This window comes from Hyperolius riggenbachi, chromosome 6 (assembly GCF_040937935.1).
Source record: "Hyperolius riggenbachi isolate aHypRig1 chromosome 6, aHypRig1.pri, whole genome shotgun sequence".
In the NCBI taxonomy this organism is placed as follows: domain Eukaryota; kingdom Metazoa; phylum Chordata; class Amphibia; order Anura; family Hyperoliidae; genus Hyperolius; species Hyperolius riggenbachi.
In genome coordinates this window covers 232677494-232694541 of record NC_090651.1, presented here as the reverse complement: position 1 = coordinate 232694541, position 17048 = coordinate 232677494, and the positions used below count along the sequence as shown (strand labels likewise).

General features: G+C 40.8%; 1 protein-coding gene across 7 annotated transcripts in view; it reads left to right on the top strand.

The window, feature by feature from the left end:
• Positions 1 to 17048, top strand: part of CHD5 (chromodomain helicase DNA binding protein 5) — a 401420-nt gene that overhangs the window by 290915 nt on the left and 93457 nt on the right. For all 7 annotated transcript variants that reach the window (XM_068240507.1, XM_068240506.1, XM_068240505.1 and 4 more), the window contains exons 27-28: positions 13401 to 13489; positions 14396 to 14529. In XM_068240507.1, the coding sequence (XP_068096608.1) occupies positions 13401 to 13489; positions 14396 to 14529 (223 nt within the window). The remainder of the gene's footprint in view (positions 1 to 13400; positions 13490 to 14395; positions 14530 to 17048) is intronic.

The window sequence follows — 17048 nt, the reverse complement described above, 5'->3', positions numbered from 1 at the left end:
TATTGCTATTGAAATTGCACCAGGGCAGATGCAAGATTCACACTCTGTCACTAGTGTTGGCCTTCACTGAAATATGAAGACTACAAGTGAACAGGAATGTTGGTGAACCTGACGGTAACAAGTGGCTGAACACTTCTACAAAGTAAAATAAAATCCTTTTTTGTGGCCAAAGAGAGTGCAATTAATTATAAAAACCCACCCCATCATTACCATTCCTGAATTTCTTGAGAAATGTTCATGCGCACATCTCTCTTGATATCTTGAAATCTCTTTTTGATGTTTTCATTGTTCTTGGCACATTTCCCACACTATTGACAGCCTCTGTGTTATGGTGCCCATACATGGTACATTTTTTTAAATTTTTTGAAATTTTATTATTTTGTTCGACTATATTGTTAGATAGTTTTTAATTAGCGCTGCTCATTTCCTTGCTATGTACTAATTTAATTTGTTTTTGGTCAGCTGCTCCCACTTAACAGCCATGATTTTGGTGTATATGCAGAGCTTCTGTTTGGGTTCAAGGTGCGTTTGTAGTTCCTGGGGGGGCTCAGCGCATCTCTGATTGGAGGCCATTCGGAGGCGGCCTGGTGTTACGCTGATCCACCTTTTGCGCAATTTTTGACTTTTCAATTTTACTTGGTAGCGCACCCAGGCTATGCATATACATAGGTTAGGATTTAGTTAGTGTTAGGCCCCTCCCATGGAGGATTGACTTCTTCGCAGTGGGAGGGACGAGTACTTAATAGGTTGCATGCAAGCTGTTACAGGAAACCAACATCCTCCAGTGGTAGACAGGTCATGTGTATGCTCGGTGTGTATTTGACCCCACAAGTGGGGCTTGCACTCTTTTGCAGGTAGGCACTAGTCGGTTTTTAAGTAGCGCTGCTCATTTCCTTGGTATATATTGTTAGATCGAATATAAACATGTTTCCAACATGTCTGATCGGATATTTATTGAAAAAACAAGATAATCATTCGTTGTTCTTGGTAAAAAAAAAAAAGATTATTTTCGATTAGATCGTTTTGGCCAAATAAACAGGAAAAACAAACATTTTTATTGTACCGTGTATGGGCACCATTATTTTAACCGATGTAGCAGGAAGGTTTGGTACTTGCCATTAAACCTCCTAACAACCGATCATGCACTGGAAGGATATTTTCAACCAGAGTTTCATTATGTGAGAAACAAACATAATGTTCTTTCCAGATCTCTCACTACCAAATGCTTTCCCGACATCCTAATTACTTTTTCTCACATATGTGTATATCTTTTGTGAATGCAAAACTTCCTGGAGTTGCACTTGCTTTTGGTAGAACTGTTTTTCTTTTCACAACCTTCTTGCTTACTTTCTTACTGCGGGTATGGAATTAAAGGTTCCTCCATATTTATTTTTGTTCAAATTCTACTGCTGCCACACAAACAGCTACAGCCAGCCACAACCCCCAGCCACAGCCAGACATAACGCCCTGCTACAGTCAGACACACTAAAAGACAGCCATCCACACACCACAGCCAGTCACACCACAGACATAGCCAGCCACGCACGCACGCAGCCACATAAACAGCAAAAGTCAGCCCCACAAACAGACACAGCCAGCCACACTCCTCAGGAACTGACAGCCAGACACAACCAGACACAACTCCCAGCCATAGCTATCCACAACCCCCAGCCACACAAACAGCCACACTCCCCATCCACAGCTGGGGTGTGTGGCTGCTCCGTTCTGGTCACGTGAAGGTAGGCCACAAGGCGAGGACTCAATTTTTGTTCAGGCCGCAGCAGACTTGCGCGGCTGCCATGATTAGCTGTGAGATCCAGCAGGACCATTCTCCTTCAAGTTGCAAGTGAGTGATCCCATCAACACCTTCTACTGCCCCTCCTCCTCCTGTGAATGTAGTGCATTAGAAGTACCAGACATCAAACCAAGCTGCTAGTTGTAATGAACTGAAAAATGCTGTGCAATTGCTTATCTATAGTAACATGGATTGAATCACTACAGTTTTTATCAATTTTAAAAAGAGACCGATTTTGTATATTGTGAAAAATGAAAAACATTTATTTACGAAAATGGACTGCAAAACTTATACAGTAAACATCTGTCCTGGTGTGAACCAAGTCTAAATTGGCAGATATCAGGCAGATCAATAAAGTTCTGAAGTAGTGTTCAATGGAAAGGATTGATGTCATGTATAGTGTACATCCTACTTTTCATTTCTCAGTACCTAATTTGATCCTTGAACTCAACACATAGGGTCTTCATTGTACATTTGCTTCAGTAATCCATGCACACACTCTTGGTAAATTCTGTTAATTTGCTAGATGTATGCCAGTTTAGTCTGCCAGTGTGTGGCCAGCATATGCATTAGGCATTAGGATATATCCAGATGGACATAAGAAAGGGGATCAACTGTCATACAAATGCTTACATAGTTTTCTACGTGTTCAGTACATTTCCCTATCATTTTCTGGACGTTTATCAACAGCCCATTTTCTAAATCCTGCAATTATCCCACCATGGTTTGTTTTGTTGTTTGTTTTTTAAACTCTGGAATGCTAAAAACTATGGGATGCTAAAACGCACTCTGAAATTATCTGTATAATGAAGAGTTGGGATTTTTAGCACTTGGAGGTCTCTGCCATTCTGATCTTTGCCATTTGATGTAGACATTTACACAGCTCTTTTCCGGATTGCAAAAGGCAGGGTACAGTTAAACTAATGGAAATGGTGGCGACTGTTTCCAATAATACGATCTGTTTGCGGCTCGATTTTCTCCCAAGCGCATTTGTCATCTTGCCACGTTTGCGGTGCAACTGAGCTCAATCGGAGTAGTCAGAATTAGGAAGAAATGTGATCACATTGAAGGGCGATTTCGATAGCTTTTCGTAGTGGAACAAAGAGCTGTTAGAAATGTCTACAAATTGCTGTTCTTAGATTTTTCTCTGGGCATAATCTTAAAGGGAAGGTCCAAGCAAAATAAAAAAATGAGTTTCACTTACCTGGGGCTTTTACGCATTGAACCAGTAACGCGTAAAAATGTATGTGTTAATTTTCCTGCACTAGCGGGAATGCGTAAAAATGTACGCAATGCTTCCCGCTGACCTCCGAGGTCGGCAAGCTGCCAGCGGGGGACTGGAGCAGCAGTGAGTGACTATGAGGGCACAGGATGGCTGCATGGGGCTGGTAGAAGCCCCAGGAAAGTGAAACTCATTTTTTTATTTTGTTTGGACCTTCCCTTTAAGATGGGCATACATAACTAGTTAATATCAATTTATTTAACCTGCTTTCATAATGTACCACTGAACTATAGATTTGGTCTGGCTGGCTCCAGCACTTAACCGAGAAAGATAACCAAGGTCACAAATGTACTTGTTTTAATGCAGTCGGGTGTTTATCATACAGTGGCTTGCAAAAGTATTCGGCCCACTTGAAGTTTTCCACATTTTGTCACATTACTGCCACCAACATGAATCAATTTTATTGGAATTCCATGAGAAAGACCAATACAAAGTGGTATACATGTGAGAAGTGGATCGAAAATAATACATGATACCAAACTTTTTTACAAATAAATAACTGCAAAGTGGGGTGTGCGTAATTATTCAGCCCCCTGAGTCAATACTTTGTAGAACCACCTTTTGCTGCAATTACAGCTGCTAGTCTTTTAGGGTATGTCTCTACCAGCTTTGCACATCTAGAGACTGAAATCCTTGCCCATTCTTCTTTGCAAAACAGCTCCAGTTCAGTCAGATTAGATGGACAGCATTTGTGAACAGCAGTTTTCAGATCTTTTTGATTGGATTTAGATCTGGACTTTGACTGGGCCATTCTAACACATGAATTTGTTTTGTTTTAAACCCATCCATTGTTGCCCTGGCTTTATGTTTAGGGTCGTTGTCCTGCTGGAAGGTGAACCTTCGCCCCAGTCTAAAGTCTTTTGCAGACTCCAAGAGGTTTTCTTCCAAGATTGCACTGTATTTGGCTCCATCCATCTTCCCATCAACTCTGACCAGCTTCCCTGTCCCTGCTGAAGAGCAGCACCCCCCAAGCATGATGCTGCCACCACCATATTTGACAGTTGGGATGGTGTGTTCAAAGTGATGTGCAGTGTTAGTTTTCTGCCACACATAGCGTTTAGCATTTTGGCCAAAAAGTTCAATTTTGGTCTCATCTGACCAGAGCACCTTCTTCCACATGGTTGCTGTGTCCCCCACATGGCTTGTGGCAAACTGCAAACGGGACTTCTTATGCTTTCTGTTAACAATGCCTTTCTTCTTGCCACTCTTCCATAAAGGCCAACTTTTAGCAGTGCAAGACTAATAGTTGTCCTATGGATAGATTCCCCCACCTGAGCTGTAGATCTCTGCAGCTCGTCCAGAGTCACCATGGGCCTCTTGACTGCATTTCTGATCAGTGCTCTCCTTGTTCGGCCTGTGAGTTTAGGTGGATGGCCTTGTCTTGATAGGTTTACAGTTGTGCCATACTCCTTCCATTTCTGAATGATCGCTTGAACAGTGCTCCGTGGGATGTTCAAGGCTTTGGAAATCTTTTTGTAGCCTAAGCCTGCTTTAAATTTATCAATAACTTGATCCCTGACCTGTCTTGTGTGTACTTTGGACTTCACGGTGTTGTTGCTCCCAATATTCTCTTAGACAACCTCTGAGGCCCTCACAGAGCAGCTGTATTTGTACTGACATTAGATTACACACAGGTGAACTCTATTTAGTCATTAGCACTCATCAGGCAATGTCTATAGGCAACTGACTGCACTCAGATCAAAGGGGGCCGAATAATTATGCACACACCACTTTGCAGTTATTTATTTGTAAAAAATGTTTGGAATCATGTATGATTTTCGTTCCACTTCTCATGTGTGCACCACTTTGTGTTGGTCTTTCATGTGGAATTCCAATAAAATTGATGAATGTTTGTAGCAGTAATGTGACAAAATGTGGAAAACTTTAAGGGGGCCGAATACTTTTGCAACCCACTGTACAGTGGGATGCAAAAGTTTGGGCAACCTTGTTAATCATCATGATTTTCCTGTATAAATCGTTGGTTGCTATGATAAAAAATGTCAGTTAAATATATCTTATAGGAGACACACACAGTGATATTTGAGAAGTGAAATTAAGTTTACTTTTGCAAGCCACTGTGTATACACAGCCTGAGACTCACTCGATTCCTCTACCTGTTTTTCTTCTGGTTGAAACCCTGTCACACTCAGAAAATCGCTGTGGTAATTTTACCAATAGTGCTTTGGTTTGTGGAAAATCTTTAGCGAGAAAGCACTGAAGACTTCCCATAAGTGCTGAAGCGGTTTTCTCAGTTGGGGTGGGGTTTCAAACAGGAGACCAGTTTTGACATTTTAGCTATGCTCCTATTTAATTGCCAATAACTTTTTCACTACTTATGACACCTTAGTTACATACACCTTAGTTAAATACATTGTTTTGGGGGGACAAACTAGAATGTCATTGGGTGCTTTTTTCCTCAGTAATTGTTTTATTTCCTATGCATTTTAAATGGAAAAGAAAAAAAAAATAACAATTACTCTGTTTTCACCAGTTACAGTTTTAAAATAAACTTTGCCACTGTAGAAAACTTCTTATTTTATAATCCATATATATACTTCATATATTATTGATTTATTTATGCCCTTTATTTTAAAACAACCAGAGATCAGTAAATACAAAGAATCGATACTTACCTGGGGCTTCCTCCAGCCCCATAAACATGTGTCCCTCGCTGTCCTCCCGCGGTCTGCTGTTCAGCCGCTATCAGCCCCGGTAACTGCTTCAGTCGCGTCAGTCTAGGTCTTCTGCGCATGCGTGGGAGGTCAGCGCATGCACAAAAGACTCTGACTGCACCCTACTGTGCCAGTTACCAGGGCTGATTGCCACTGAATGGCAGACTGCTGGAGGATGGCAAGGGACTCACGTGTTTATGGGGCTGGAGGAAGACACGGGTAAGTATTGATTCTTTGTATTTACTGATCCCTGGTACACTTTAAATTATGTTGTTGGTACAATGTATGGTGAAGATAGTTTGATTTGAAATAAAGGTATTTTTTCAACGTTAGTTCTTTTTTTCTCCTTATCCTGAATTTATAATGAAAAGTCATTAATTGTAATCAGGAAAAATGCCACAACTGTCACCATTTTTTAGAGTAGGTATGTAGGGCTATTCAATTATGGGTGATTGGTAATATACAGGCTTGTGCGATTTGGACAAAAGTTGCCATGGTGAAAATGGTACCTCATATGCCTGACTCTCTGTGTGCATAGTAAACTGTTCAGGTCTACTCAGATACATAGGGGTCAGGTGGAAGATTTGATGGTAAGATGCCTGTATTCCTCTATTGAATCATAAAAACTCTTCCATTGTCCCTCAGACAGCATAGGCGTTCTGGGTCACTTCAAACTAGGTCTGCTGCTGAACTGTTTCCTAGATCTTGAATATAGCGAACAAATGAGACCAGTAGACAAATGGACCCAGTGCTTTTTTATGGGCCTGCTCACACATTTTCAATACATCCATTTTGTCTTATGTATACCCCACCCACACAATTTTTACAGACAACAGACAAGAATCATACAGAAAATGACATAATGAAAGCTTACAGTACCAGATGAGTTGCACATTGATGTCAGTTTCAACAGAAATGTACATCATGACTTGTGTTGAAACTTTTCATGTTCCACGCCAAGTTTCATGTTGCAAGAAAGGAGGTAGACACAGACAAGACAAAGCAGAGTTTTTTTTCTGCACTTTGCTACATTTTGCTGCAATTATTTTTTATTTAGGCTACGTTCACGGTGGGGGCATTGCAATGGGTTGCATCAGGCAATGCAATTATATTGTAATCATATGGTAATGATAGAATTATATATTATATCTATGCATTAGCAGTGGTTGAATCCATCAGCATAATGCAATGGGGTACCAGTGCAGATGAAGCAGGTGTTAACAGGTGCGGTGAAGCATACTTTGTATATACTGTAAGCCTCACCATATACATTGAACCCCACACACACACAATACAATTTTTCCCGTGTTGCTTTGGGATCCTGCTTTTGAAGGATGTGCAAAACAACGGCCCATTGTGAACTTAACCTTACGCTATAAAAAATTGTTCACCAGACACTTTTTTAGAGTGGACAACCTTATCTTGAGGGTGTTGAAATACTCAAACTGTGATTAGGCTCACTACAACCACAAAAACGCTGCACAAACATGCCTGTTCTGGGAGGACACATTGCTCAACACTTGTATGTAGGTAAGCACAGAGGTACTGGTATGTTCATGCTGGAACCACATACCTTTGTGCGTTGTGTTGTCCTGTTCCTCTCCTCCCCCCTTCCCCCCATGTCCCTGTTATTATTGCTTGAAAATTTGACTTTCAGGTAAGTGTTCCCTCCCCTTAAGGCCTCTTTTCCACAGACTGTTGATAGGCAGTGAAATGCCTCTCACAACTGCTCACTGCTGCCTGGTAACTGCTTGTTGCTGCCTGATAACTGCTCACTGCAGCCTGGTAACTGCTTGCTGAGCACACAGCTCAACAGTCCGTGGAAAAGAGGCCTAAGGAAGTAAGGCCTCTTTTCCACAGACAGTTAAACTGTGTGCTCAGCAGGCAGTTATCAGGTAGCAGTGAGCAGTTACCAGGCAGCAGGGAAAAGTTGTGAGAGTATGAGAAGCATTTCACTGCCCGTGGAAAAGAGGCCTAAATAGGAGGTGATAGGCGGAAACATTGTGACTTTTGCTAAAAGTCAAATTTGATTACGGAGAGTGGGAGGAACGGACAACCCACAGAAGTATGTGGATCCAGCATGAACATATCTCTGTGCTTGCCTTTAATAATTTCCTGACATTGATGCAAATGTTCTGCCAGTTGTGGGCAGTAGGACCACCAGGTCACTTGCTGCATGTAATTTACAAGAAATGTTTTAATCCTGGAAAATTAGCACCTCATTGGTCATCTCCCCCGGGGTATTTTATTCAGTACACTTTTCATACATGTGAGACCTTTCTAAGGTCTTCATTTGTTTTCTGCCTCTACCGCTGCTTGCCCCTTCTGTCTGACAAGCCTTGATTATCAATAAAACCCTAATCTTGGAACATTAATGTAAATTATTTTGGAGATTTGGGCCACATGCTGATGTTTTAGAAATTTGCATCAACTTTCAATATACCGGTAAACAACATGTCATCGGTCATGTCTCCTGCTCCTTGCCAGAGTCTTTTTTAACTTGCTAACAATGTAACTTCCAGTTAAACGACATCGAAATTGAGAGGGATATGGAGGCTATACTTATGTACTTTTACCCTCCCTGGCAGTATGAACGAGCCTGACTCGTCCAGAGAAAATTAGCAGAAAAAGATATGTAAGAGTCAGGCTTCCATTTTCACGTGTATTTTTCAAATTAAAATTCACGTTTGTATGTGAATTTTTGCATGCTCTGGAAGCCTGCATGCGAAAATTTGCACATGAGCACGAATTTTAATGCGAGCAAATGCATGCAAAATACTGCACGTTTTCTGCCAAAACGCTAAAGAGTGGGGAAATTGTAGTCTGGGAGATAGGGAAACTTACATTTGTTTTTTGACATTATTTTGTGTTTTAAACTTTTATTATACTCAAAATGTATACTAGACCATGGCTTGACACATCTTGGTAAGTAAAAGGCAAAATTTTCATAAAAATTAATTGAATTTTTGCACAAAAATGTCAGCAAAAATTGAACACCTCAGAGGTTAACCTCCCTGGCGGTAAGCCTGAGCTGAGCTCGGGCTATGCCGCGCAGGGGTAGATCTCAGCCCCTGGTGGGGCGATTTTTATACTGTAAATTGCTGTGCGCGCAGCCAGCACTTTGCTAGCCGCGCGCACAGCTTGATCGCCGCCGCTCTGCGCCGATCGGCCGCACGCAGCGGCGAAAGAGGGCCCCCCCCCGCCAGAGCCCTGCGCTGCCTGGACCAATGAGTTCCGGGCAGCGCTATGGGCTGGATCGGAGGTGTCTGACGTCAGGACGTCGGCTGACGTCCATGACGTCATCCCGATCGTCGCCATGGCGAAAGGAGAAGCCAAACGGGAACGCGTTATATACGCGTTCCCCTGTTTGCTATAGATGCCGGCGACGATTGCACTAGAGGGACACATGCGCCCTCTAGTGGTGTTTCATGTAGCTACCACTCTGGTAGCTTTACATGAAACAAAAAAAATAAAAAAAAAAAGGATTTTTGCCAATTTGGCAAAAAAAATTAACCGCTAGGGAGGTTAAAGGGACCCTGAACAGGCAATATAAATTGAATTTGGACTTACCTGGGGCTTTCTCCAGCCCCCTGTAGCCCGTGAGGTCCCTCAGCATCCTCTGGGCCCCCTCCATTCTCCTCCTGGCAGCTCCGGTAATACCTAACTTAGCTGGGAGTCGTGCGCAGCTGATTTTCATTTTAAACATTTGCCTTTCTCCCCTGATCAACACTTTGAATGATAATTATCGCAGTGTCCATAGTTGTATCGCTATAGCCGTAATCATCCTATAGATTGTCAAAAAGCTTTCTCCACTTTGAAAGTGAAAAACCCTATTAAGTTCAGTAGGTGCAAATTCACAGAGCTTAATATATGATTGCATTAACAGTGTCTGCAAAAAGTCTTCAAAACCAGGGCCTTAATTACTTTTGTAGCACACAAATGATGCAGTCTTGGCAGGGCAGTGAATCATACTGGAGGTGCATTGCACCAAAAATTATCGAAGATCTGGCTTCACAGCTATATTCAATATGCACCATAATGATTGGTGTGAACATACCATTGAAATCAGTTTATGGATAGTTGCTTTACCCATTAAGGTGTACCAGAGACAGCTGAGGTTTTTTACTCACCCAGAGCTTCCTTCAGCTCCATAAGCATGTGTGTGTCCCTCGTCATCCTTCCGCGGCCTACAGTTCAGCCGCAATCAGCCCCAATAACTGGTTCAGTTGCGTCGGTCGGGGTCTTTTGCGCATGCATGAACCTCCCACGCATGTGCAGAAGACTCCAACTGACCAGTTACCGGGTATGATTGCGGCTGAACGGCAAACTGCGGAAGGATGGCGAGAGACTCACACGTGCTTATGAAGCTGGAGGAAGCTCTGGGTGAGTATAAAACCTTTGCTTACAGCTGTCTCTGGTTCCCTATTAAAAATAAAAAAATCCAGATACTTACCTAACGAGAGGGAAGGTTCTGTGTCCGAATGAGCCTTCCCTCTCCTCTCCTGGTGCCCTCGGGGGACTTGGAAATGTCTTCAGGAGTACAGGCGGCTCCATACTGCGCACGCACGATTACGTGATAGAAGGTGCTCGCGCATGCACAGTCTGGAGCGGCCCATCTTCGGGAGCACTCGGGCTCCCGAAGACTTCCGAAGCCTCCTTTCGGCGGTGAAGATAGCAGCATTTGACCGAATTGGTTGAATGCTGCTACAGGGAATCCTGCGCTGGAACGGGCACCGGGAGAGAAGAGGAAAGGCTCATTAGGACACAGAGGCTTTTTTTTTTTTTTCTAAATCGTATCCCATTGACTTTAAAGCGGATCCGAGATGAAAAACTAACTCTAACAAGTAACTTGTCTATATAGCTTATCTAAATTTTAGATAGTATACACATCATATCTAGCTGCAAAAGTTTTAAAATGTTATGATTATTTATTCCTGTGATACAATGAGGGCAGCCATGTTCTGTTTGTCACATTGTCACAGGCTAAGGGCTGGAGATGCTATCAGCTTGCCTGTGTGTAAATTCAGTCCCCTTTCCTCCTCCCCTCTGCCTCTGAAATCAATGGCTAGTTACATCTCCCCCTCCTCCTGCCCATACTGAGCTCCTGTAAGCCCTTGCTACTGTCTGAAAATGCCAAGGCACTATGAAAAGCTGTGGGCAAGGCTTGTTTAGTTTATAGGGAATTAGAGTATTAAAACAAAAACAAAGAAGTATTTGGCTTGAGGAATGCCCTAAAAACTATATGAAAGGAACACAATTATGCAATGTGTAAAAGTTTATCTTGGATCACTTTAAGGTTCCTTACATTTTTGACACTTTAGTTGTGGTGTTTTGATACAGCTGTAACTGTTTAATTACTTAAGCCATCTTAGGGGTGTATATCTTGTTTTTTTCAGTACAATCTAGGCTTTCAGTAGGCAATATTTTTCTCCCAAATCTATTTTATTTTATAGACATTTTATGGGGAAAAATTAGGCGTAAATGTAGAAAATACCAATTTTTCACTTTTCACCCTTCCTAATTTTCACATGGCATGTCTCACAGTTATAAAACACATAAAAATAAATTATTTTGCCCTTCCCGACTAAAACGATACCCCATATGCCATATTTTGCTTCTAGCTTTGCATCCAATCACTACAGGAGGCAGTCATTAAACGTTTATAAACAGGTATAGGTATTGCAGGAGGTAATAATGGGTTAAAAAGCTAGGCTGGGGTTAAAAATTAAATTGGGATTTAAAAAAAATATCACTTTTTATTTTATTGGGACCATGTCACTTTAATTTTTTTTTAACTTTTACAATTTTTTCCCCCTAACTTTAGTGGATGATTGTTGCTATTAGCTAGCAACAATCATTCACAACACTGTGCAGTGGCAGGTGGCTGCTCTTAATGCAGGACGTAGATTGTATGTCCTGGAACATACAGCAGCACTAATTAGGATGTAGAATCTAAGTCCTGGAACAGTAAAAAGGTAAAGGCACACTATCAAACCAAGTGTTCTAAAATGACAATGTACAAATAATGTCTAAGAAGCTGTGTAAACATTTTCCTACTTTGCATGTTAAATACCAGAGGCAAAAGCTGTAATTCGTTGTGTATAGGTTGTAGCTGTATTGGAACAATTCATTGGCGAAGGGGTGGTGTCTGTGCTTCAATATTACACAGCCAGTGCTGTTCTTTGCACGTTAGACTAGAGAGTTATATGAAAAGCCTTGGATGTCAGGTTTCATGCTCAATTCTGCTCCCTATGCAGACAGCTCATTCAGAGACATAAGTAGCTGCAGTTAAGCTAGTGAGAGCTTTCTCACACACAGGGATAACTAATGTAAGGAGAGGTATTCCCCCTCCCCTCATGATTTACTGGTCTGTCACCCTGCTCAGCTTGGCTGTCAGTAAAGTGGGTAAGGAATTTGATAACAGTAAACAAAGAGGTAAGCAGATAAATGTATACACCAGTACTTAGGAGCACTTCCCAAACTATTCCTATCTCAATTGAAAAAAAAACATGTTAATATGTAGTTTTCCTTTAAATGAGCATGTATCCACCCAAGGACTCATCTTAAAGTAAAAAAAAAAAGGAAAAAAACATGGATATAGCTTAGGGGACTAAGCAACTGTTCCTCAAGTTTTAAATCCTGGGGGAAGGAGGTGTTTATTATTGGGAGGCCATTTCTAACAATAGCCAGAATTAATTCAAACATGTCATGGTAAAGGTTGTGTCAAAAAAAAAACACCCAATTCCGTGAGGAGGTGAGAAGATGATAAGAGGAGGATGTGTCTTGGTAGACAAAAGTTTATAAAACGTAATGATAATTTGTTAAATTACAACAACTGAGGAGAATAGGGACACAAAAACCAGGGGAGAATAAGGTGGCATGGTAGGGTAGTAACTTACAACACCGAGTTAACAGAAATTTGATCAATAGAAGGGGGGGAATATAGGGGATGGAAAGGAAGGTAAAGGGGCGTGGCAGGGTCAATGTTAATTTAAAATAATAACATAGTATTTACATCTACACAGTCATCCTGCAGTATTTCTGAAATATCTTGGTGTATATCTTGAGGTCATTATAAAGCAAGGCATAAGACATGGAAACAGGAAATGTAGGTGTCTGCAGTAAATGCACTATTTGGCCGCCATAGGCACTAGTGTTAATTAACAGCAGTTAGGCACCCATGCAGAAATGTGGGCGCCTGGTAGAATGTTTTTTGTTATATTATTGTTAATATTATCATGTATTGTTAATTTCATATATGTGGCATGGGGGGGTGGTTAAGATTAGGCATCAGGAAGGAGGTTTGTGAAGAGGGGGAGGCATCTGGGGGTTGCTTAGGGTTAGGCATTGGAGGGGGGGGGGGGGGTTCTGTGTGAGAATAGGGTTTGGTTTAGCTGTAGGAAAATGTTGGTAATGATTACTGGTATTTTGCTAAAATGAACACTGTAAATATAACCAATATTCTTCTTCCTAGTGCCCAAATTTCCTGGTGCCTTTATCTCATGTACGCATTTGGTGGTTTTTCTCACTGTCTCTTGTGGGAAGGGCTCTGTTGCTGGCTAAAATAAATCAGTATAAGCAGAGATACCATTCATGAGGAGAACACAATGGCTTTTTAATTGTCACACAACTTTCTTTGCTTTGTTCTTAGGTGGAAGGAGGCAATCTCGAAGACAGCTGAAGAGTGACAGGGACAAACCTCTCCCACCTCTACTAGCAAGGGTTGGAGGGAATATTGAGGTACCTGTGTATAGTCATGCTTTCCTGCGTTCCTACGAAATCCTGCCAGAGCGCCAAGAACAGGGACCATCATTGCTGAAAGAGAAATCTGAGACCCTGATTCTTACATACATGCTCTTTGCTCTAACTTGGGCTTCTTCCTTCATCTGACTCTAAATTCTTTAAACCGACCTACTCTTCTTTGCTTTTTTTGTACAAAGGCCTATTTTTACTGTTAACTAGCCTGCAAAATTTAATTATTGGTAGTACCGTTATGTATTTATATAGTGCAAAGATTTTCCACAGTACTTTACAGGGAAGCTTACAATCTAATGTTCTTAACCATAGTCATAATTTGATATCCCTACCATAATCTTGAGGCAGTTTTGGAAGACAATAACTAATGTATCAGTATGTTTTCTTTACCATTGCCATATGCCCAGTTAATCTAGTTTTTCTCCTGGGTCAGGGATAAGGTCTTTCTAGCTTTGACATAAAAAAAACAAAAACAAAGCTTGCCAGTAAATTAGATTTTTTTTAAATATCTAAAATTCGTCATTATTTTAGTCCTGCAGTACTATATTATAATAAGGCTACTGGGAGAGTATCAGCTGTGTGTTGAACTCAATACTTCACCTCCCATGTGATGACTGGTGCCTGCAGTTTAATTATGTCAGTTAGTACTGTATTCTGCTGGCCATCCTTGGACGATATAAAGAGTACCGGTAAATTCAAAGCAACTAATTATTGTTTTCATACCAGATTCCAGTTGTATTAATTTTCACAAACTACTTTAGGATAATACAAGACATGACAAACAATCTAATCATATAGGCAAATATCAAAATCTAGGGGTAGGTATGGTTTAAAATGACATTACTCCCCTGAAAAAAAGATAACTGAAAAATATGTATATATTTTTTGAAGGTTCTAGGGTTCAATGCTCGACAACGTAAAGCCTTCCTAAATGCAATAATGAGGTGGGGAATGCCTCCCCAGGATGCCTTCAATTCACACTGGCTCGTCCGGGACCTTCGTGGAAAGAGTGAGAAGGAATTCAGGTACTGTATTTGATCTGCAGTCATAATATGGTTTTCCACTAGATGTCAGCATTAGTTCATTATGAGGTTCTGCCACATCGCAGAGCCTGGTTTATTAAATGAAAGAAAAGTGTGATTGCATCCTGCCAGGTCACAAAACAGCTGTGCTGTGCAGAGAACCGCAAACTTCTACATGTTTCTGTACATAAGCTACTGCAATCCGCTCCATTAAAATGAATAGGGAATAGCGCACATGCATGCATGTTTCCCATTCATCCTTGGGTACTCTAGTTCAGACAGGCTCATTGTATTAATTATTCAAATAATCTGCAGCTGTGCAAAAGTCTTTTTCTCCTAAAACTACATTCAGACACATCCATGCACAGTGTATAAAAAAATATGTAAAATAAATATATACATAAATAACTCAGCTCTCTTTACCAAGTCTTAATTATCCCTTAATCAACCATAGATGTTTGGTGACCAGGAAGGTGGAGCCAGTGAGTGTGGTTCTCCACCCCGTGACCAGTATTAACCCACATGGCTTTAATCCTTGGGAGGGTATTGTGCAAGTGGAGGGGTGGTATGCTGTAATACCTACTCTCTCCCTTACTACTCTTACTACAGACCTTTATCTCATTTAGGGGTCAATGGGCTCATTCTCAGCATCGGTATCCAGCAGTACCCAGGAGGGGATTTGGGTACCAGAATGGGGAGTTTACAAAGAGGCTAACCAAACAGCCAGTCTAAACTTGGTAAAAAGGTACAGAGAGTCATTTCAGACTTTCTTAAAGCGGACCCAAACCAAACATTTTTTTAATTCAAAATATTTAGTTGCACCACTCTGACACATACAAAGATAAATAAACACTCCTTCAAGCCTATGAGCATTTCAGTGCCTGCTTTTCACCCTCCTCTTTTCATAACTAGGGTTATACAGGTGGCAGCCATTAGCAATTCCTCCTTTGCTGGACACCACCTACTCCACCAGTTTGCCGGATTCTGTCCCGGCAATTTGAAAGGAAGGGAGGGGTTTCTCCAATAAATGTAAAATATTTTATATTTGTCATCATGCAGCTGAAAAAAGGCTGCTATTTATTATTATAATTTAGAAAATAGATTTTATTTCTGAAATCTTGTATTTTTAATTTGGGTCCACTTTAAACAAGGGTATTATAAGTATACAAAAATAATACATTTCTATTGTGAAAGTAGCTCAATGAAATAAAACAAACATACCTGCTTTTTAAAGTATACAGTATATGGAAATTCAGCATCATAATTCTCTTATGTTTTCCAATATTCTCTTCTAAATCTGTGTTTTTCTGTGTCCTTCTTGCTTCATTGCAGAATCACTAATCCACCCATTGCAGAACCACAGCAAATTGATCCCAGCATTAACATTTCTTTTTTTCTGATGCTTCCCATTGGCCCATTAATCTAGACTAATGCGAACACTCAGCAACAATATTAAATAAGCCCCTGCAACCCCCTTTTTCCCTGTAAATTCATGATCAATATTTTTTCCCGATCAAGGGACACCACCACCTACTGCAGCACCAGTACAGCATGCCTAGAATGTTTGTTTTTATAGATAAGCTTCATCCAAAAAGTCTTTCATACAGTGGTGGAATGTACAACCTCCACTAAGTTGTTACTGCTGTCTGTGTTACTGAAAATTCCCTTTGCCTCCTATCCTGCTGACAATTCTGGCTCTAAGGTCATGCTCTTGATCTCAGAGACAGGGGGACATCCAGAGGCAACATTAAATCCATAAGAGTTGTTAATGTTTGGCACAACCTACCACTAAAATACCTTCAGAATTTACAAGCAAGTGTATCCTTGAGAACTGTCCCCTTTTCTCCCCTTAGCTTATTGAGCAAGCCATCTGTCTTTAACCACTTGAGGACCTAGGGCTTTCTACCCCTTAAGGACCGGCCACTTTTTTTTCCATTCAGACCACTGCAGCTTTCACGGTTTATTGCTCGCTCATACAACCTACCACCTAAATGAATTTTGGCTCCTTTTCTTGTCACTAATAAAGCTTTCTTTTGGTGCTATTTAATTGCTCCTGCGATTTTTACTTTTTATTATATTCAGCAAAAAAGACATGAATTTTGGCAAAAAAATGATTTTTTTAACTTTCTGTGCTGACAGTTTTCAAATAAAGTAAAATTTCTGTATACATGCAGCGCGAAAAATGTGGACAAACATGTTTTTGATTAAAAAAAACCCATTCAGCGTATATTTATTGGTTTGGGTAAAAGTTATAGCGTTTACAAACTATGGTGCAAAAAGTGAATTTTCCCATTTTCAAGCATCTCTGACTTTTCTGACCCCCTGTCATGTTTCATGAGGGGCTAGAATTCCAGGATAGTATAAATACCCCCCAAATTACCCCATTTTGGAAAGAAGACATCCCAAAGTATTCACTGAGAGGCATAGTGAGTTCATAGAAGATATTAATTTTTGTCACAAGTAAGCGGAAAATGACACTTTGTGACACGAAAAAAAAAAAAAAAAAAGTTTCCATTTCTTCT